Raw genomic sequence first — 23366 nt, 5'->3', positions numbered from 1 at the left:
GGAACTATGGACTCAGCAGAAGCTTCACATATTCCATTATTTTTATTATCTAGTTACATGTATTTAAAATTTTTAATTCTTGCTGGGCGGTGGTGGCGCACGCCTTTAATCCCAGCACTCACTCAGGAGTCAGAGCCAGGGGGATCTCTGTGAGTTCCAGGCCAGCCTGGGCTACCAAGTGAGCTCCAGGAAAGGCGCAAAGCTATGCAGAGAAACCCTGTTTCGAAAAAAAACCAAAAAAAAAAAAAAAAAAAAAAATTCATTCATTCTCTCTCTCTCTCTCTCTCTCTCTCTCTCTCTCTCTCTCTCTCTCTCTCTCTCTCTGTTTGTGTGTGTGTGTGTTTGTTGGCATGTACATGTGAGTGCAGCTGTCTGAGGCCAAAGAAAGGCACCGATCTTCCTGGGGCTTGATGTACCTGACATTATTTCTAGGAACTGAACTCAGATCCTCTACAAGAGCAACATGTGTTCTTAAGTGCTGAGCTGTCTCCCCAGCCCCATGTGTGAGATCTTCGTGTTAAAACACAGACATTAGTGTGTTCTGGTCTATCATGTCTTCTTGATTCCCAGTGCTTCTCAGTTAGTAGGGGTGCTACAAACAACCTCTTTCAGGGAAAATTGTTCTGTGTTTTCAGGGGTTAAACTCAGTTTTCCTGTTAATGTCTGCTTCGCTTCCGTTCCCTTTACATTTCCCCTATATTTTTATTTTCTTTGTCAGTGGGCAGAATCCAACCCAGGGCTTATGCGTACTAGGCAAATGCTCCACACTGAGCTCAATCTCTGGCCTCTGTGTCCTCTTGCAACACACATTCATATCTTCTTGTCTCCATTTAGGGCAGTAGTGAGAGGCAGACCAGGTTTAGAAGTGTCCTGTGAGGAGCACCCTGCCTTACAATGCACTTGCACTTAATTTTCTTGTTTCCCATAAAAGGTAGACTTCCAAGTTATTTTGACTATATAATTTTTTGAGTGTGCATGTATGTGATGTAGTGGTATATAAGCATGCATGTGTATGGATCTGTACAGATACATCTCAGAAAACCATTTCTCTAACTTCTACCCTTGACTCAGGGTTTCTCATTGAACCTGGAGTCAGACTGCTGGCCTGCAGGTTGCGTATCTTTTTCTGTGTGTCCCTCAAAGTCCTGGCTTTATAGGAACAAAAACAGTTGTGCCTGGCTTTGTATGAGAGTTCCTACTTGAGTGACAAACACTTTTACCTGCTGAGGGCCATCTTCTCTGCTTGGCCTCCAGACGCTATTGATATTAGGTTTATGACATTGGTATTCTGTCATTCCAGCTACCAGGTGACCATAGCAAAACTTGTTTTAGATTTATACTGAGCGAAATCATAATAAAATTTTCAGTAAACTATTTATCTGTGATCCTCAATAACTGATTTTAAAGATGTGCACAATAAAGAATCGACATTGTGTTTCTTTTAAATGTGCCCCTAAGAATAGTTGTCTTATTATAAATCGAAATGAGAAGAGGATTCACTGGATTTATTTTGGTGATGCTGACAAGAACAGGCTGCAGGAATAAACTGTGTGGAGGGTGAGAAGATTGCCACATGATTGGATTAGTTACTGCAGATTTTGAGCCTTCATTCTCCATCAGAAGTGCATCAGTGTAGTGCACTTGGTATTTTGGAATGCATATTTGGAGCTCTATACATGCAGAAACATTCCTTATAGGTATTAGCAGGTTAACTCTGGGTATAGCGACTCTCAACCCTTACATGTTTCTTCAAGTAGTATGAAAGTCCAGCAGTTTAACAGTGGTTTTCACTTAGTAACTTAGCTTTTTGTTTTTAAGGTTTTACATTTTGACTATCAGCCCATAACCCCAAGTCTCTCCAATTAGCACCCTCATCCTCTCCTCTGTTGCCATCAATTATAGTACTTGAAGATGAGCCACATCAGAGAGAGAGCTTGTGTGTAGTTCAAACAGCTCCTTTTTCTGCTACTTTGAAAATAAGTACACGTACTAAAGTGTCATTTTAAGAATTCCGAGGCTTTAAAACGTTTTCCTTTGACATGTTCCTTTAGATAGTATTTTATTCATTTTTAATGCATGTTATTAGGAGGAAACAAATGAATTCATAGAAACCATGAAAAACAATATTTTAATGTTTTTCAATTCTCTTGTGTAATATTTCTGTTTAACATTGTATAATTAATCATAAAGAAAATCCATGGAAAATACTATGTAGAAAGAATAGACTTTTTGTTTAAACTGCAGAGTTTTAAAATTGGGATTAAAACAGAATAACACCATCACTGTTATCAGGGGAAAATAAGTTAAAATATGTTTTTGTTTGTTCGTTTTTCTCTTTATGTGTCTTAATTTAGGCTTTTTTTATGTAAAACTTTAATTTGCATTTGGAAGGTCGTATGATCTTTTGCTTTTGTATAAAAGACACAGTTAAGGACTTTTTTTTTTTTGGCTTTTTGGAAGGTCAAAACAATGGTAGAGTTGCCCTGTGTTATTATGGTTCCTCGTTCCAGGTGACTCAGGGGTATTGGAGAGAACTTACTGTCTGTACTCTTTCACATTCACTCCTTCAGCCCAAATGCAGGGAGTCCTTACATACCCCAAATATTAGTAACACATTCTTCTTGTAGTCTAGAAAGAATATAAATAGACCATTGGCTTAGCAACAGCAAATGGAACCTTTCACTTATGCTAAGAGTACTGTTTGAACCAAGTGTGTTGAATTTGCCACTGATGTCGTCAGCCCCAATCCATTTGATCTATTTGTCATGTTGGCAGGAGAAGTTCCTGGGATGGGTCACCCTGTTAAATAGTCTTCCATTCTTAGTCTGTAGTTAAATATCCTGTAGTGCACTGCCTAATACAATGCTTCATGACCATGTGCAGCGCTTTAGATTTAATTAAATCAAAATTGATGAAAATTAAGAAAACATCTAAGGTAAATTAAAAACAAGTCACTTTCACTACCTTTATTTTAATACCCATCGGTGGCTCCTGCCCATCATTGGCACAGAGAATAATATGCAAAATTTTTATTATCTTGGAAAATTCCATTTGATCTAGAGTTCTCATTTGATGCTTACAATTATCCAATTAAATGGCAAAATGCACAACATTAGCTATATTCATAGAGAGGGGAAACAAGTCCTAGGAGGTTACTATGTTGGATCACAGAATTTGGAGAACTTCTAGGAGCAGATACAGGCATGCAGATGTAACTGCAGTTCAAGTGTTTTATACAGAATCTTTCACCTTAAATATCTGTAAGACAGAGAAGGTCTAGCTTGTTCACCTTATATTTATGTCTATCCCAGGGCTCAACACAAGCCAAATGCTTAGTAACACTAAAGGGATGGAGGAGTACATGTTAGGTCCAAAATGAACATACAGCTGTATGGTTTTTAACTTGAGTACATCTACATAAAAGCTTTCTATGTTAATACATTATAATTTCAAATGTTGGTGAGTCAAGAAAAAAGATAGGAAACTACGTTCTGCTTTTCATCTCCTTTTTAGTATAATCATAACTAGAAAAAAAAAGTCTTTTTCCAATGGTTGTTGGAGTCTGATGTTTGAGAAGTTTGCAGTGATTCCGTGTATAAGAGTGTTCCCTGACAATGTTTTTAGTGAATTGCTGCTGTAAGTGCTTAACTGTGCTTACAGTGTATTTGTATTTAACTAAGATAGGAGATCAAAACCAGCACTTGTAAATAGTGAAAATAAAATCAGTGTGGGTAGTAGACGTGGATAGTGTATTTTAATAAAGTTTTTTTGTTTGTTTTTAACAGAGGTTGCCACATAATGGATATCAGATATGTTTCCTGTGACTTGTGTAAATGTGATGCTATAAAATGAGTCACACAAATAGTCTCTAGACCTTCTTTTTGAGAGAAAAATGAATAGAATACTAAGAAATTATGTTTCCATCAAAAGCCTTATCTAATGTGATTCCAATGCTGCTTTACTTTCAATGCTGTATAACACAATATAATTTATTGGTATTAACCAAAAAGGCAAATTTGAAATCTATGGACTATGAAAGTGATTGCTCGTCTCCATGAAATAAGATTTGGGAGTTTTGTTTGTTGTTTGGATTGTATGTCAAAGAGCTCAGTAGTGGGAATGTATTTCTTAGCACAATTCAGGTGTTCAGCAGTCATTAGACATGTACTGAATAGTGGAGACCTCAGATTCACTTCTATAGGCAAAGAAATACTTAGATACATTGTCAACACCAACTTGAAAGACCCAATGTAGTCTGCAAGGTTTGTTAATCTTAAATGAAGATACTTTACTGGTAATTATTCATAAACTTTTCTTTACTTGTGGTTAAGAACACAAAATCAAAAGGGATGCTGACATTTCTAGAAATAGTATTTACTTCACAATCATATGCAAAGGGAATATGAATGCTTATTGTTGAACTCCTTTGGTGTGGCTGTGCACGTGGGACTCAAAGATTGCAAAATCAAAAGTAGTGATGATCTGTGGTAGCTTCTCAGGAATTTCACTTGTCAAGCAGAAGTTTGAAACCTTTTCTATTAAGGAGCCCCACACTCTTGGCAATGCAGTAGCGGAAAAAAAATCACCATCTCTGTATTTTTGTACTTTCTATTATCCTTATTATAAAACATTAATATTGTTTACTCTCAGATTTCTGCCTTAGAGGGCACTCCATTATTACCTCTCTTGGCTCAGTGATCCTGTTCTCCTAACAGATTGAAAACTGTGTGTGTTTGGGTTTATACATATACATATGATGTATATATGTTTCAGTTGTGTGTGTGTGTGTGTGTGTGTTTTCTCATCATCTTTTGATTAAGAATGTGGAAATAATCAAATTATTATCCTAATGTAGTCAATATCAAGTTGTTTATGCACTAGTGTTGATTTCCTAGAACTGTAATGTTGGACATGAATTTAGAAGTTATCCCAATGGATCAGAGAGGTTAAGTACCTTGATCAAGATCCTGCCTCTTTAGGAAGCAAATGAAAGCTGCTTCCATTTTTATTCTATACAGTAGAGATGCAAACATTCTGGAATGCACTACAGAATACAATTTGCATTTTAAGTAGAGCCTTCAAGTGATTTTGAGAAGCCTGAGATTTTTCTCATGGAATGATTTGTATATGAGCAGCGATCACACATGTCATTTTTGAGCAGCTGTTGAAGAAGGCAGAACATGATTTTGCCACTTTCTTTATACATTACATCTGGGGAAAAATTAAAAAGAAATCACTGATTTTTGAAGGAAGAGTGTCCCTTCCTTCCATCTTTCCTTTCTTCCTTCCTCTTCTCCTTCCTTCTTTCCTTCCTTCCTTTTGTCTCTCCCTCCTTCTTTCTTTAATTTCTTTTCCTTTCTTTTTTCTAAATATTTTCTTCAAGGTTTCATTCAGCAATTCAATTTCAAACCATGAGCTTTTACTCAGTGTGGTCCTTGACTGAGGTCCCTTGTTCAGGTGTGGTCTGAGGAGGGAGGGAGGCTTCCTTATAAAGTGCCTTTCAAGGCCTCCATATGACCAATAAAAGTAATCTTTCCTCTTTCTTTTTCTCTTTTTGAGATAGAGTCTACCTATTAAGCTGAGGGTGGTCTTGAACTCTCCATTGTCCTTCTGAGCGTTGGGATGTTATTGTATGCTAACATGCCTGGCATACTATGCAACTCAAGCTTAGCAGACATAAAATAATAAAATAATACGGGATTGTCTTATTTTAACCTTTAACCATCCTATGACCCATTCACTGGAGGAGATAGTGGTTCTTAGTTACTAGATATGGCCTTAATCAAATAGAGCCCTGGCAGGTTTCTCTCCATCTTTGGCTGAGAGACATTTGTGCCAGCATTCTTGCCCACTTCATTTTATATTGGCTTCATCACACATGATTAAGTTTCTCTTAAAAGACCTGCTGTGTGGCCATTTTAGGTCCCGTGTTTTATCTAAAACAGAGACCTCCTCTTTGCCTGCAGCCTCAATGCTATAGGGACTGTGTCTCACATTTCTTTGGAGAATCTCTTGAATGAGTGATCTCAGAGCCACTGCCTCTGTTTTTGATAGCAACCCTTAGCTGTTCAAAAGGAAACACCTTGTTATTTGGGTGTTTCTACAGTCATGCAGAACAACCCCACTCAGTTGGAAATAGAATCCTTAAAAACATATATTATTTAGTTCTTTGAATTGATGATAGCACATTTATCACATAACTTCACCCTTTGTCCTAAAATGAAGCACTCAAAGAGACCCTGTCGAGAAATGAAGACCCCCTTCCTATAGTTCAAGCTGTTTCCTAGGAAGCTGGAAAAGCACTGTCATTTTATAAAAATGTTGAATACTTGACAATACCCCTCCCTTACAGAGAACTGACTGAATTTATGGCACATCTAAAGTAACTTCCATCTCTTCTACACTCCAGGTCACTTCAGGTGGAACATTCATTGGCATTGGACGGAAAACTCCCGATTGCCAAGGCAACACCAAGTATTTCCGCTGCAAATTCTGCAATTTCACTTATATGGGCAACTCATCAACTGAACTAGAACAACATTTTCTTCAGACTCACCCCAATAAAATAAAAGTTTCTCTCCCATCCTCGGAGGGTGCAAAACCTCCGGAGAAAAACTCCAACAAATCCATCCCTGCGCTTCGAGCTGGTGACTCTGGAGACTTAGGGAAGTGGCAGGACAAGATGACAGTCAAGGCGGGAGATGACACCCCAGTCGGCTACTCAGTGCCCATCAAGCCCCTCGATTCCTCGAGACAAAACGGTACAGAGGCCACCAGTTATTACTGGTGTAAATTTTGTAGTTTCAGCTGCGAGTCATCCAGCTCACTCAAGCTGCTAGAACATTATGGCAAGCAGCACGGAGCAGTGCAGTCAGGCGGCCTTAATCCAGAGTTGAATGACAAGCTCCCCAGAGCCTCTGTTATTAATCAGAATGATCTAGCCAAAAGCGTAGAAGGAGAGTCGTTGACCAAGCCAGAAAAGGGCTTGAGTGGGGCGAAAAAGAAGGACTTCCCCAGCAAGGGGGCAGAGGATAATGTGGTAACAAGCTATAACTGTCAGTTCTGTGACTTTAGATATTCCAAAAGCCATGGCCCTGATGTGATTGTAGTGGGTCCACTTCTCCGTCATTACCAACAGCTCCATAACATCCATAAGTGTACCATTAAGCACTGTCCGTTCTGCCCCCGAGGCCTCTGCAGCCCAGAAAAGCACCTTGGAGAGATTACTTATCCGTTTGCTTGTAGAAAGAGTAATTGTTCCCACTGTGCGCTCTTGCTGCTGCACTTGTCTCCTGGGGTGGCCGGAAGTTCCCGAGTCAAACACCAGTGCCACCAGTGTTCCTTCTCTACCCCCGATGTAGACGTGCTCCTCTTTCACTATGAGACCGTGCACGAGCCCCAGGCGTCGGAGGTCAAACAAGAAGCAAACCATCTGCTAGGATCTGATGGGCCGCTGGCTGTCAAGGAAAGCAAAGAACACTCATGCACCAAATGCGATTTTATGACCCAGGTGGAAGAAGAGATCTCTAGACACTACAGGTAAGTTTTCCGGGTCCCCACATACCAGGTGGAAAACCAGAGAGCCCAGAGAAATGGGACAGGCATTGGTGGGGCTGCATCTGATGGGGGCTGGACGTACAGGACAGTCCCAAAGAAGTTCTTCTGGCCAATGGCAGATTATGATATGTTTATGAATGTGATGACCTCAGATTTTAGTTGAGTCATGTGTTCTCATGTTTCCTAAGTGTTTTATACCGCTGGCGGAGGGCAGTTCCAAATTCTCAGTGAAATGGATGATGAGTTTACTAATTTAGGTAGTCTGACTCTTGTCTCCCATAATAATTGAAGGTACAGCTCCCAAATGAAAAGTTCTATTAGAGTATATTTTATTCTCTGGAAACAATCAATTTGAGATTGTTGTTCATTATTCTCTTTGAATGAGATTGGGCATTCTTCTCACTTTTCATACTTGAACCATATTCTTGATTGGCATACAAACAATAATGTTGATGTGAGATTTTGTAGTACACATGATTTTGATTATGCTTTCACTCCTTGAGGGCCGATAAAACAGGTTATTTCAAATTCATTAACATATGCAACACATGCACATTCCTTTTCCTTATTTGATTCTCCTTGTAAGTCTTAATCTCCCCAGTTTACCATTCCTACTTTCTTATAGATGAGTTTACATTAAACATTCATTTAATAGATGCACTCACTTCTGAATTTCAGAACTGTACATTGCCAGGCATTGTCTGTACAGGAGTACATAAGCTAGGCACAGTCCATGGCCTATGGAACTGACACTTTAGTAGGGAGGACAAGGTACCTACAGATCGTCAGGATCCAGGAGTACCATAAAAGCAGAGGAACAGAAGGCTGTGCTCAAAATAAACACAGTAAGAGCAGAGCTTAATAATAGCGAGTCAGGAAATGCCTTCCCAAGGAAGAAATGTCTAACCTGAGACCTGGTTATAAGCTGGGATGATGCACAAGCCTTGAAGATACAAGGTGTGCAGAGCTGAGCATTCCTTGGATGTTTTATTATCATTCTGCCTCTAAGCACCAAAGTAAAAGCTTTATCTACTTTCTTCTTATTTAATTGACCTGGTCACCCTGTAGCCCAAGCTGGAGTATAACTCATTGTATAGCTCAGGTTGACTTTAGAGTACTGGCAACATTCCTACCTAAATGCTTCTCACGTGTTGAGATTAGAGGGGTGAAACGTTGTCTTCAGCTTTCATTTACTATTTGAAGTGCTATTCTATATGTAGGTCTAATACCCTAGATTAAAACAAATCTGATATATATATATATATATATATATATATATATATATATATATATCCCAAGACTGTAAACAATACCTTTCACTCTCTTTGGAGGTTCTATGTTAGTGGCTTATGTATGTATGTGTGGTATCTATGTCTTCTTAGTCATCAGTAATGAAGCAGTTCATGTCCAACGATAGGCTAATAATGGTAGATGTTAATTTGAAGGGCATCCTAATGTTCACAGTGAATCAAATGTTCAGAAAACACTTACTTGAGATTTACACTGTTTAATTTATAAGGTCAGCCCCGGGAAAGACATAGTCCTGCAATCAAATATGTGTTCACACTTGCAATGAGTATTTCTGTCTCCTCTGATGTTAGCTGCATGCTAATTTATTTCTGAGCTAGCAGGCACCAGCTTTCCTTGACTCTTACTTGTGTAGATGTGTAAGTATGGCAAGTTTATGCATATTTTGCACATATAGTTGTGAAGTGGTATATAAATTAGGTAATCCAGCAGTTTTTAAAGGGGGTGGCTATTTTGAAAAAAAAATCCTCATTACTTTCTTTAATTATAAGGAAAATGGAATAATAACACAAATTTGAATATATGTATGTATGAGCATATATGTGTGTATGTACACACACACACACACACACACACACACACACACACACACCAGAGCTTACTGATATACCTAGTAAACAGATGATTTGGGCAAACACATTTTCTTCAGGAGTCTAAGCCATTACTGAAAGCTTTGAAAAAAACCCAGCATATTTATAATCTTTTTGTTGTTGTTGTTTTGTTTTGTATTTTTTTTTCAAGACAGGGTTTCTCTGTGCAGTTTTGCGCCTTTCCTGGATCTTGCTTTGGAGACCAGGCTGGCCTCAAACTCACAGAGATCCACCTGCCTCTGCCTCCTGAGTGCTGGGATTAAAACTGTGTGCCACCACCGCCGGGTGATATTCTTTAGATAAAGAAAATAATCTTTGGGGAATTGAAGAGTTTCAATAAAAGAGATTTCTTAATAGTGTCAGGATTTATTTAATTCTTAGTAATTAAAGTAACCTTTACCAGAAAGAGATTATTTTCTCCTTGCCCTGTACTGTATCTGTGCAGTTTAACAGATGAGTATGCGTAGATCTTGGCAAATGTTTTTATGCAAATGGAATTCCCAGGAGCATTTGCCTTCACAAATAGTTTTCAATATGCTGACAGCTCCAAGGTGAGTTACATTTTCATCTTTCATTACATAGTTTTAGACCATTTTGAGGAACTAAGGGTATATGCCAAAGACAGTTTTATGTTGGCTTTGAATCTCAGTCAAGCTCCCAGCATTATATTAGTTAAGAAATTAAATAGAATGTGCCCCTAGGCCATTGAGTACTTTAATAATACTTACTTTTAAATCCTGACATAATTTCGTTGATCTAAGGAAGGACCCTTTCGATTCTAGGTTATTCATCTTCTATCTGAGAGTCTCAATAGAATTATTTGAAATTTAGATTTCAGAGTCATAATTCATGACTAGGAAGTATAGGGAAATATCACTAAATGTTGGTTACATTAGAAGCTTTAGCGATGTAAAATATAACAGCTATTCATGTTCTTCAAATTCAATCCTCTAGGATAAAGTATTTACCTCATATGCCATGTTTTGAGAATAGAATAAGAGATAATTTCACTTTATCTCAATTCTTTTTAGATTACTCTATATTTATTTACATTAGCCCTGTTAGAGAATTTCTACTATCATTTGATGTTATTGTTATGGAACTTTCTAGGCTTTGAGTGCTTTATGTACAAGAGTGAGACCGTAACAAAAATCAGCATAATCCTCTAATTGTACAATATGTGTGAAATAATCTACATATAAAACAGAGTTGATATGGAACTCAGTGAAATTTCAATGTGGATTCCATGTATACACACTCTCCGTAAGAGCTGGGCTGTTCTGAGTGGAGCTGAAATATTATCCATTCAGTAAATGAAAATGGGTCCGTTAGCATCTTCTTAGTGTTTCTGCATACTTACAATGTCCCTTAACACACCTGTGGCCGTCATTATTTTCCATGCCTGAATCTGTTTCTCTTGCTTCATGTATTTTATTAATTTGCTACTCAATAAACATTGCATCGGTTTTCTATTGGTTACCATTTTTATCAAAATGTCCAGTGTTATATAATTTATTTTTCAGACCTAAATAGAGCAAAAGTCTTTTTACAAAGCAACCATAATAGTTAAAGCCTACTTTTAATGCATTCCAGACTTCCCCAAATTCAGGGGAGTTTCCAAAGCTTATTCTTTACTTCAGGAAGAATGAGCTAAGCCATAGTGAGAGAGAAGTGAAAGGCAAGTGTGGCATGTGAAGTGGCACAGAGGACAAATGCCAGTATGTCTGCTGGACTTGGCCCAGACGCAGGTGTGGGGTCATCTGCAGGGAGGGGCTGAATTTATGAGTTCCACTTCAATGATGCTGCTGATTAAATTATTTCCACACTCAGTGTTCTACTGTTCTCCATCAGAAATAAAAATAAATTTGTCTACAGAAAAGTATTCCGTTGCTGCTTACAAAGTAGCTGTGTGAAGACAATTTTTTTAAGACAAGGTTTGTATGCATTCACCACTACAGTTTGCTGTACAGACAGAGAGCAGATACTCCATATGTGAAAAAAGTAGAAAGCAGAAATGATAGAGTCAGATACATAGGAACTTTAGATATGAGAATTTTCAGTTATGATATCGTAATTGTTGCATGTTTAAGGAAGTAAAAATTACTATGTAAAATGATCACACATTGTGAAACCATCAATTACTGAGGGGAGCCAATGAACAAATACCATTCCTAATCAAAAAGCATAATCATTGAAAATTAAATAAATATGATAATTGACAGAATAGGTAATTATAGAGAGCCAGTGAGCTTATCACAATGAGATATTTGAACAATATTTTAAAATAAACATTTATTTATTTAGATATTTAATTAATTTAATTATTTCATGTATATGGGTGTTTTTGTCTACATGTTTGTCCCTGCAACATGTGTTTTCTTGATGACTTTAGATGCCAGAAGAACGTGTTGGATTTCCTGGGTCTGGAGTTACAGACAGCTGTGAGACCCCGTGTGGATGCTGGGAACCGGAGCTGGGTCCTCTGAACGAGCAGCCAGTGCCCTTAACTGCCCAGCCATCTCTCTAGGCCCACTATACAGCAAGGAAGTAGAAAATGTGAAGCCAGATAATGAGAATTGGAAACACAATGGGATCTTTAAAGATACATAACTAATCGGAATCTTAGAAGAAAAGGATACAGAGAATGGCATGAGTGGTATACAGTCAATATTTGAGGAGGAAATAGAACACATTTCCTAGGACTCACTGATGAAAGATATAAATACATAGATACAAAGAAGCATAGCACACACTGAGCAAAATATAGTATATACATATAAACTTTTCCATAAACATGTTATTGCAAAATTAGAAGGCCAAGGTCCTTAAAAGCAGCTACCGACAAACGCTAAATGAAGTACTTAGAAAGGAGAAGTTGTTTGACATGCTCTCATTAGCAAAGTTGGAAACTGGAAGCAAGGGGAATGTTGCCAGATGAAATCAGTCTAGTGCTGCCTACACACACAGACAGTGTTTTAGGGATAAAAGCAAAGATACCTTCAGAGAAGACCTGGGAAATATCTCTATCGCAGTCATCTGTCCATTGTGATATTTATGAATACATTTAAGCATGTTGTTTGTACCTTTCAGTTTGAAATAATAAACAATGGCTACAGAATATGGACAGAGCAATGTGGCTCTGATTTAGAATTTATCTTTAAAAAGTGTCAGTGAAAGAATATGGATAAACTGAAAAGTAGATATTCAAATGAAGCACTTTATTATCAGGAAATCTGGAAAGGGCAAGTCTACTGAGCATCAGTTTTGTTTCTAAAACAGTGAAGCCATGGTGGTTATAATGAGATCTGTGTAGATTTTATATTTTTTAAACAGTGCCTAGTAAAGGAGCGTCTGGAATACTCAAGTGTAGACATCACATTTCAACTTGAAAACTACCCCTGAGAAAGAGAACAATACTAGGGACATTATAGACAATAGAGAAAATAATGTACAATACTTTACCTTCATTTGTAAGCATTAATTATGCAAATTTCCAGAAAGGTCCTGAAAGTATGCAACATAGTTATCTAGGCCAGGCCATGTTGCTCAGAGGGAGAGTACATGCCATGGAATGTCCACATCTGTGGGTTCAATCTCTAGTTCTGCAAAAGAAATAAGCAAAAACCAAAAAGTGAAATTAAATAGCTATCTTATTTTGGAATAAAAGGCATTTGAGGCTGGATCTTCAGTTTATATTAGGTTTTATGTATTTTCCTATTCATTGTTTGCTTTATATTTTATTGAAAGACATATTCGTGTTTTGACTACTTATTAGGATATATCATCATTTTCTTTTCTTTTCTTTTTTTGGTTTTTTGAGACAGGGTTTCTCTGTGTAGTTTTGGTGCCCGTTCTGGATCTCTCTCTGTAGACCAGGCTGGCCTTGAACTCACAGTGATCTGCCTGGCTTTGCCTCCTGAGTGCTGGGATTTAAAGCGTGCACCACCACTACCCGGCCATCTTTTTCAAATTGAATTATAAACTGGAATTTTTTAGTCATGGCATTGTGTTTTCTTCTAATACTAAAAGGAAGAGAAAGTTCACCCTGTTTGAAGATGAAGTGCCCCCTCCACCAACATTACTACTAATAAAATATTAATCAGACTATCTCAACTTAAGAAAAGGATTAATATTTTGCAGGCTGTGCCTCCCTGGTAAATATGACCAAATACTCCTCACTCTAAAGTATTGTGGCACATGTCTGGAATTCTAAAGCTTGGTAAGTAAAGGCAGCATGATCAGGAGTGTAAAGGCCAGCCTCAGCTCATCTTACATAATCAATTTGTGGTCAACTTGAGCTACATGAGACCCTATCTCATAGAGACTACAACCAAATCATATTGAGTTGTTTATCCATCTGTCTTCTGCTTTTGTCTCTGGCTTTCAGGGACTCACACATCTTGTCTTTTACCCCGTCATTCAACGGTGTCAGTATCATCACTTACTACACATTATAGATTTTTATATCAACCAAGTAGATACTGAAAAATGGCCAATGCCATTAGACATCAGTGCTACTGAGCTGTTTAAAATCAATAGTCAATGAAATCTCTTTATTTACCTTCATTTACCCTATCTATGTCATAAATTATCTGTAATCATTTGATTCTGTAAAGTTTTATTGATTAGCATTTATGACTTTTTCTTTTCCTTTGATTCACCGAAGAAGAAAAACCATGGTTCAAATTCCTCAGAATGAATATTATTATTCAGTAAAGAAGAGCCTTTCAGGGGATGTTTAGCATCAGTCACTAGAAAGTTAAGTTAATGTAAGGGAGAAAAGCAAAACATGATTGTCACTGTTTTTAGTATATACCAAGACTGGTTTACCATCCATACGCAAATACCATCTGTCTTACTTGCTCTATGATTGTTGTGTTAAGATATCACAACTAAAGCAACTTATGGAAGAAAACGTTTATGGGGGGTATACAGTTTCAGAGGTTTAGAATCCAAGATCATCATGGCAGGGACCATGTTGGCAGGCAGGAAGGCTTGATGCTAATACAATATCTTTGAGCTTAATTATGATCCAGATGCATGAGACAGAGTGAGAATCTGAGGATGTCTTTTGAAAGCTCAAAGTCTACCACCAATGACACATTTTCTTTAATAAGGCCATACCTCCTAATCCTTCCCAAACAGCTCCACCAGCCAGGGACTAAAGATTCATGGAGGCCATTTTCAGTCAAATCACCACACCATCAGAGTTTTATCAAACAAATAGCATCTTTTAGCTGATATTTTTTTCTGGAAACATTCCTGATTCTCCTATGAATTATGAAAATCATAAAAATCTCTAGAAATCAATGAATGAATGCTACTTTTAGGATAAAAGCTTACTGCAACTTGCAATCTCAGAAGGATCCAATATAAATATTTTTTACAGCATGTGAAAATTCTATGAAATGGGAAAAGCTATTAAACCTTTCCTTCAAGCCAGGTGCGGGTGGTGCAGGCCTTTAATCTCAGAACTTAGGAGACAGAGGCAGGTGGATCTCTGTGAGCTTGAGGCCAGCCTTGTCTATGAAGTGAGTTCCGGTACATCCAAAACTGTTACACAGAGAAACCCTGTCATGAAAAAACAAACAAACAAACAAAAACTAAAAAATAAAAAACAAAAAAAATTTTTCTTCTCACAGAAATTCTAAGTCACTGAAATTCAAGTACAAGTTGCTCTTCTATAGACTGGTTTTTCTTCTTTTCCTGGATAGAAATAATGAGTTAGATGCTCATCAAAATTCTGTCTTTATTCATTGCTAGGTTGTTAGAGCAAAAGTCATATTGAGTCTTCACATTAGAAGGTTCCAAATGTTACATAAGAGATACACTAAATTTTCCTATCTGACAGTGTTGTGGAAGGAGACCTATGGAAATATAATCCTGTTTCCTTTGGTGGTGTGAGCAGAATGTTTGCTCTTCAGTTGACTGAAATACATAGAATTTAAATAAATACTAAATATGTACTAGATTTATAGTGTCATTTAAACTAAATTGGCTTAATATAAGATTGAATTAAACAACAGATTTTTTTTATTCAGAGCATCTCTCAAATTGTACCATGTATATACTTCTTAATATCTTTCTGCTGCTTCTTGACTCCCATGTTGCATCAGCATCATGGACATTCCCAGCCATAGCTCTTTCAACATTTCTTGTTTGCAGTCTTAGTATGTGCCACTGTTAAGTTGATTCTCTGAAGGGAAAGATGAGAATGTGTGTTGCCCATCATAAGAAGTTCCTGTGAAAATGCTCAGTAAACTGCTGAGTTCCTGGCAAGCTCAGTCAGAGTCTGGGCTTCATCCATGTCTCCAGAAGATGACTATGCATGTTGGAGTTTGAAAGTTACCACTCTGCATTAGTAATAGGTATCTTGATGTTTACATCACTCCAAAATTTTGAAAGTAATATCTTTTTAATTAGCCCTCTATTCATTTAGGCTGGATTCAAAGAGGAAAGAGCTAGTCAGGTCTCAAGAGACCTTTGAAGCCAAACTTAATGCCTCACTGTGTGTGCATCATTACCCTCCTGTCATGAATGATAGTGTGCATCTTAAGATTCTGAAGGAGAGTATGGGTTTTCTCCAGTTTTCACTAAAGTTAAAAGGATAAGGGATACCTTGTGAGTTTATTAAGTCATTTAGAATCATGATACATCTGGTTACATGATTTTTAGTTAAATACTCGTCCCTGCACTGGCACTCATTAAACATTTAGGTTCTTAAGTCATGTCGGGAACACAGTGTTTCGGGAAGGTGAGGAAGCCTTGGAACTGCTGGGCATGGCCGGTTTTGAAAATGGTTATTGTCCTCATTCTCTTTCCTATGGCAAGACCTTGTGCAGGCTCCCTCTGCTGTTTCAATTTTTTGTTTTGTCAGTAATTTCACTGGTTTGAAAATATTGCAAAACATTTAGGCTTCAGCATATTGAAGAGCGGAGTGTTGATCTGGGACTTAGAATTTTTGTGACATCAGTTTTGTGAGTAAGGCATCATTTCTCCACCTTATTGTCCTTAAGTGGATCCTGGACTTGGGAGCCTTGCTGTTTGGGCATTTCATCATCAGACATGCCTCGTAACAAGACACATTTAATTCAGAAACTGTTACAGCCCCTCCTCCATGATTCAACCATATGTTTGTTACCTTCCTCCTTGCCTAAGTCTCCTTAGGCTTGTAAAGTATTCACCCTTCCTAAGACAATCACCCACGCATTAGGTGACCCATCCAATGGATTGATCATCCTGATTTTTCTTTGTTATTCCTCTTTGTCTACAGTGGCCTCTTCCACATCTCAGGTTTGCTAAGATGTGCTCATTTCCTCTTGCTAGTTTTATGTCAGCTTGACATAAGCTGTAGTCAACTGAGAGGAAGGAACCTTGACTGAGAAAATGCCTCCATAAGGTTAGGCTGCATAAAAAACCTGTAGGGCATTTTCTTATTTACTGACTGATCTGGGAGGGCCCAGCCATTGTGGATGGTGATACCCCTTAGTTGTGGTCCAGGGTTCTATAAGAAATCAGGCCAAGCAAGCCAGTAAGCACCACTCCTCATGGTCTCTGCATCAAGTCCTGCCTCCAGGTTCCTGCCCTGCTTGAGATCCTGTCCTGAACTTTTTCGATGATGTTGAAATATATGTCAAATAAACCTTTCCTCCCTAAGTTGGTTTGGTCATGGTGTTTCATCACAACAATAGCTTAATTAGGACACCTCCTTCTCTCCTCCTAAAAGGATAGCTGTTTCTTATCTTTGGATTTGCAGATTTCCCTCAGACAGTTCCTAAACTTTCTAAGCAACCTTATAAGCCTTACATTCTCTTTCATGTCATTATTTCCATATATCATTCTCTGTTCCTACATGTTTGTGTATAGTGAAGCTTGTCATCCTGACTAGCCTGTAAGTGCCAAGTAAGCAAGGACTGTGAGTTCCTATTTTGCCATTAGCCAGCAGCTGGCAAAATGGTATATTGATACTTATCTACAGTTGGAGTAACTTCAAGTGATAGCTCATAGAACTTATTGTGTTACACTTTAGGTAACATATGGGGTAAGTAGAAAGTAACTTCATATGGTATTTAGAGTTGTGTAAGGTTCTTTAATCAAAGAAAGAATGCCTCATTGCAAAAATGTGTGAATTTTTTTGGTATGCTTTTCACAATTAAATACATTTGTTCTTTTTGTTCAAACATTTGCCCTAATATAGCAGTTATTATTTCTTTAACAATGGAGATGTTGTAACATCTGACAAAAAAAAGCTTTGTTTTATGACTTTTAAAAAGGTAGTACACACATGAATACACATACAGACTCCTTTAACACATATGTCTGTGTAGCCACTGCCATGCTGTTTGACGCCTAGCAGACATTTGGTCTGCTCCGTTTCTCTATCTACTTATAGATCATGCAATTCATTTAGAAAATACTTGTTTTAACACATCATATTTTCTAGATTATATAGGTCAGGTAGCCTTATCTCCTTGACTAAACTGATTTAAACACATGCTAGAAAGGAATAGTCATAGCATAATGAAATATGCAGGAGAGTTATAAAAAGGAACTCAACATTAAAATTGTTAATGTATTTATAGTGAAAAAATGCCCTAGTTCAGCACAGATAAACAAAGTGGAAAGGCCATTGGAGAAATCAGTTGTAAAAAACATGAATATCTTACTAATTTAGAATTGACAATTATCCATCAAGATAAAACGAACATAACAGGTGATAATGAAGCTAAAACAACCAGTTCTAATAGTAATCAGCTGCACCCACCCCTATGTGTATGTGTGTGTTTGTGTGTGTTTGTTTGTGTGTGTGTGTGTGTGTGTGTGTTCGTGTGTTCTTGTCTGTTAGTGCTAAAGACAACTTCAGATTCTTATACAGAAATGAAAATGCCTGTTAATTAACTTTCAATTTCTGGGTGTTGAGAATATTGTGTTTCTTTCAACCTACTACATTGCATGAGAGAAGTCAGGTGCATAAGGACTATTTTAGCACAGAGCATTCCCTTCAGAATTCTGGCTTCTCATTGACTCTTTTCTTCCTTCCAGGAGAGCACACAGCTGCTACAAATGTCGCCAGTGCAGTTTCACAGCTGCTGACACTCAGTCACTATTGGAGCACTTCAATACGGTTCACTGCCAGGAACAGGAAATCACTACTGCTAATGGCGAAGAAGATGGCAATGCCATACCCACCATCAAAGAAGAGCCCAAAATTGACCTCAAGGTCTACAGTCTGCTAAACCCAGACTCTAAAATGGGAGAGACAGTTCCCGAGAGCATAGTCAAGAGGGAGAAACTTGATGACAAGGAAGGGCTGAAAGATAAAGTCTGGACTGAGAGTTCCACTGATGATCTTCGTGGCGTGACTTGGAGAGGGGCTGACATCCTACGGGGCAGTCCATCCTACACTCAAGCAAGCCTAGGGCTCTTGACGCCTGTGTCCAGCTCCCAAGAGCAGACAAAGACTCTGAGGGACAGCCCCAATGTTGAAGCTGCCCACCTGGCCCGACCTATGTATGGCTTGGCTGTCGATACCAAGGGCTTCCTGCAAGGGGCGTCTGCTGGTGGCGAGAAGTCTGCATCCCTGACCCAGCAGTATCCTGCTTCTGGAGAGAGCAAGACCAAGGACGAATCCCAGTCGCTGTTACGGGTAGGAAGGTTTACTTTTTAAAACAATTTATATCTTTTGAAGGGAACATACATTTTCGTTGTTTAGTTTAATGTGTTGTGTAGTGAAATTAAATGACCTGTATTGATATTTTATATGCATGACGGCCAGAGGAGCAGAAAGTAGCTTACAGGTAGGCAGTTGCTATTTGTCTTTGCTCTCAGCTCTGAATGTTGGTTAATCATTCTTGGTGATTATGCAAAGCAACAAAGCCGCCACCTTTGGAGGAGGGAGCTTTCCCATCCCATAAGGATGCTCAGCTGTATTCAAATAACTGACTGCTAAATTTTAAGGTCCTGTGATACAGTACACAGTTGATAAGGGAGGTTAGCAGAGATTAAAACACTAAGAATGTAAACTCCTGGGCGAGATGTTAATCCAGAAAGCAGCATTTCTTCACACACACACACACACACACACACACACACACACACACACCCCAAATAAACAAAAAAAAAAGACTAACAACAAAACAATGCTTGTAGTTCAGTTGCCAGAAAGAAGAAGGATGAGCAAAATCTAAACATGAATACTGCAAATCCTGCCCAAAGAAGAGTGAAGAGTGTTTATTTTTTATTTTATTATTTTTTTATTATTTTTTATTTATTTCATGCTCTCAGGGCCTTTTAGGGAGGAAAATATGCAGAAAAAATGATAAAGAATCTCCCAGTAAGGAAAATCTTCATTTTTGTGGGTGCATTGTAGACTCGATGTTCTCAGCAACATTTTAGCCTTTGAAACTCCGTGAGCTCCCAGTATGCCATATGCGTGTTTTGACTAAAGCAGAAAGTACCCTTTGGCATTTCACCTTGGTGCGGAGGGATTTAGAGATTTCTGGATGGCTGTGAAACTATGTTCCTGCACAGAAGGTACGATCAGAAATTAGGTCCCTTTACAAAAAACACCTGGTTAGGAAATGGAGTCCACTCAGCCTAGGGCTTTGACCTGTAGGTCAGAGACCATAGGTCTGTGGTCACAAGACACTGAAGAGAAGGGCTTTGCTGTGAGTGGACTTAGCTGCTCCTCCACTGTCACTTCGGATTCCATGAAGCCTTTCTGTGTGTCTCTGGGGTTGTGGAGTGCAGTTAAGGAACATCCCTTGGAAATGGACAGTCTAAACAAGCCGCTACTTTTCCTGCCTGTAGTCAAGCCATAGAGCTAAGAGAAGTCTTGGTTATAGAAGAGGGGGTTGGTCCCCCCTGGTCCCCTGAGAGACAAAGACTTTTTCCTGCCCTCTGGCAGGAGCAGATGTTCTCTTAAGTACCGTTGGAAAGAAAACCAACAGTTCTGTACCTTCCAGGAGCAGGGCTTATTTCAGGGAGCTTCCTTTGCGTAGCTGTAGATAGATGCACCTGTCTGGTTGTAAATAGCCTTTTCTCAGCGCTCCATGCTTTTCTGGTCTTGTGGGCCTTTTACGGCTTTTGGTTGAGAGGGAGAATGGGTATCATATATGTTATTAGTGTCCGGTGACATTGAGAATGGGGTACAACTGGGTGCTTTCCATTAGCTCACCAAAGCCTTCTGTCTTCCTCTTTCACGTAACTGACATTTTTTTGCGTGGCTCCAAGTTATTCCAGTGTTTCTTTCTTTCTTTTTTTTTTTCCTTTTTAACGATTTCCGGTCTGTCAGTTTTTCTGCCTCCCTTGTATCTGGAATGATATAAGTAGCTGATTAAGCAGTAGAATGAAAACCCTATCAGTATTGAGATCAGCCTGAGGATGATAAAACTTCTAAAAACAATTCGTTCTTTTCAGTTCCTCTACTTCCTTAATTCCCTGACTTTAAGTTTCTATTGCACCATTTCAACTGCCCTTTCACTTCCTCTGCATTAGCTGCTGACGTAGGAGATCTCCAGCACAGCTAACTCCTCAATGAATGGCTCAATCCCTAACCTTGTGATTTATGATCTTTAAAGGCTGCCTTCTACTACATTTCATAGGACAGGCACACACATACTTTTGCAAAGCCAGATTCATTTTTCTATGACTTAAATAAAATTTGAACCTTTCAAATTTATGCGTTTGTGTTTTAGTGATTCTTCCGGAAGCTTTGAGTCTATTGGCAAAGAGCAAATAAATAGTTAATAGTTTGGCAAACCTCTATCTCCAAAAATATTTACATTACAATTCATAACAGTAGTATAATTACAGTTACAAAGTAGCAACGAAAAAAATTTTGTGGTTAGGGGTCACCACAACATGAGGAACTGTACTAAAGGGTCGCAGCATTAGGAAGGTTGAGAACCACTGCTACTAGGTATTTAGAGTAGAAAGAGTGCCCAATTTGGTTTATTGTGCAATATTTGGTTTGATTTCTTAACTGAATTTCCAATTTTGATCTGAACATATCTTAATGAGCTTTCAAAGAAACCTAGTCACTTTAACAAGCAGAACAGATTTTAATGAGAAATTGAGGAGATTCCTGCTTTTGGTGGTGGAATATTGGATGCTAAATTATCATAGCAAATACACTATCTGTTCACTCTGGAAGACAGTACCCAGCAGAATATCATTGCCATGTTTACTAAAGGCAAAAATAATGCAGTTCAATTGGTTAGTTATAAAACTTCAAACTAGCATCATATTTATAAATGCACAATAAAAATACAAGGATGCTTGGAATAAAATATCATGCTTTACCTATGTATAGGATGCAACATTGACATTTGAGTTTCTAAAGTAGAATGGAACATGAAATGAGCTGACTTCAGGGATGTTTATTTATTTACAGAGACTTACTTATGACATGGAAGCGAGTTTTTCATTAGCTTATTCAACACAGCATGTAGTACAGTACCCTAGTAAATGCTTTCCTATAGATGGCTGCTGCTGAGAGAAAAAAATTTTAACTATGCTAACATGATGTAAACACTGATAGAAAAAGTCAAGTGTGGAAAAGTTGTTCTAGAATGCATTAACTTAAAGTAGTTCAAGGCTATTGCTAAGAAATGGAGCATTTTTAATGACTAGGCCAACTGTATATAGGTTTCTATCGTAAAGCAAATGATTATAATGCTGTTTTCAGGATATTCATCTGATAACACATTTCTCCACTTTAATTAATTAATGCGTTTTTACTGGGTCTAATGGTAGCAGTTTGCTCCATTCCTTGAAGGGTAGAAGGAAGTTTCTCATGCAGCCCTTATATTTCACAATATTCCTTTCATTAGCATCTGCCAGTTTTTCTTGTTTCTTTGTTTGCTTGACTTTGTTTTTCCTTTTTTGTTGTGTCTAGGTCTAGAGCAGTAGACCTAGTTGCCCTTTGTTTGAGGTTTTCAGGTCATTTGTGTATGTTCTCATTTAGTGAATGCCCTTTTATTTTTGCTTTATTATGAATAGGAAGGACGTGTAAAGAACTTTATGTTGTTTATGCAACCTTTGTGGGTGACTCAGCTTAGATGGTCACAGGACAGATTGGCCGAAGTTTTCCCTTGTAAATTGCTTTAAAAAAGTTAGACTTTTTCTTGATTACCAGCCAATCAATATTAGTATAAAACTTTAGAATATTTTGTAAATTTGAATGAATATTAAGACTTATTTGTTAAATAAAATTTTGTGGTTTTTTTGTTGTTAAAATACCATCTGTTCCACAGTTACATGCAAACTTTACTTTTTAAAAACCTTATTCCTGAAGTGGTCACCAAAGTTTTAATAAATACAAACCCACCCAGTATTTTTACTTATATTTTAATTTGGCCTTGAGAAGAACTTAGTATATTCAACATTACCTTTGTCAAAGTGGGATAACCAATTAATTACATGTTTTCCAATAATTTCTTTCCTCCATATTTAAGTGGCAGATTATGATTCTGATCGGCTTATGTACAATTTTGTACTCTTTTCCTGAGTGGTTTCTTTTATAATATATTTCTACAAATGTATGTATATATGTATTTACTTTTAGGGAAATACATAACAAATATAATTATATTGTTCTTTTAATAATTCTGGATTTTATTTATGCAGTAAAAATGTAATATTATTTTTATGTCACAGAAACCTTTTATGTGAATAGAGAGAAAAAAATTGGTTCTTAAATATCACAAAGGTTTGCCATTATCAAATGGAATTTTTATTTTCACAAATGCCCAAGCATAGGTAAGTTGATTGGGTGAATCTATAGGAGAAAATTGGACAATACAGCAGCCAGGCTCCAGGAAGTCTTTTGTTGAGATAGTGCCCTAGTTACATGCACAGACACAAATTCTGTCTTAGAGTTGATCACTGTATTATTAAAAACTTTCTTCA

The 23366-nt window shown here is 37.7% G+C and overlaps 1 protein-coding gene across 6 annotated transcripts in view; it reads left to right on the top strand.

Annotated features, from left to right (window-relative positions):
* Trps1 (transcriptional repressor GATA binding 1) overlaps positions 1–23366 on the top strand; it is a 239709-nt gene that overhangs the window by 52351 nt on the left and 163992 nt on the right. For 5 of the 6 annotated variants that reach the window (XM_028867929.2, XM_028867927.2, XM_037197788.1 and 2 more), the window contains 2 exons: positions 6410–7539; positions 18498–19101. In XM_028867929.2, the coding sequence (XP_028723762.1) occupies positions 6410–7539; positions 18498–19101 (1734 nt within the window). The remainder of the gene's footprint in view (positions 1–6409; positions 7540–18497; positions 19102–23366) is intronic. The other variant, XM_028867934.2, reaches the window with a different exon arrangement.

The sequence above is a fragment of the Peromyscus leucopus genome, chromosome 20, assembly GCF_004664715.2.
Source record: "Peromyscus leucopus breed LL Stock chromosome 20, UCI_PerLeu_2.1, whole genome shotgun sequence".
Taxonomy (NCBI): domain Eukaryota; kingdom Metazoa; phylum Chordata; class Mammalia; order Rodentia; family Cricetidae; genus Peromyscus; species Peromyscus leucopus.
This window is presented reverse-complemented; position numbering and strand designations above follow the sequence as displayed.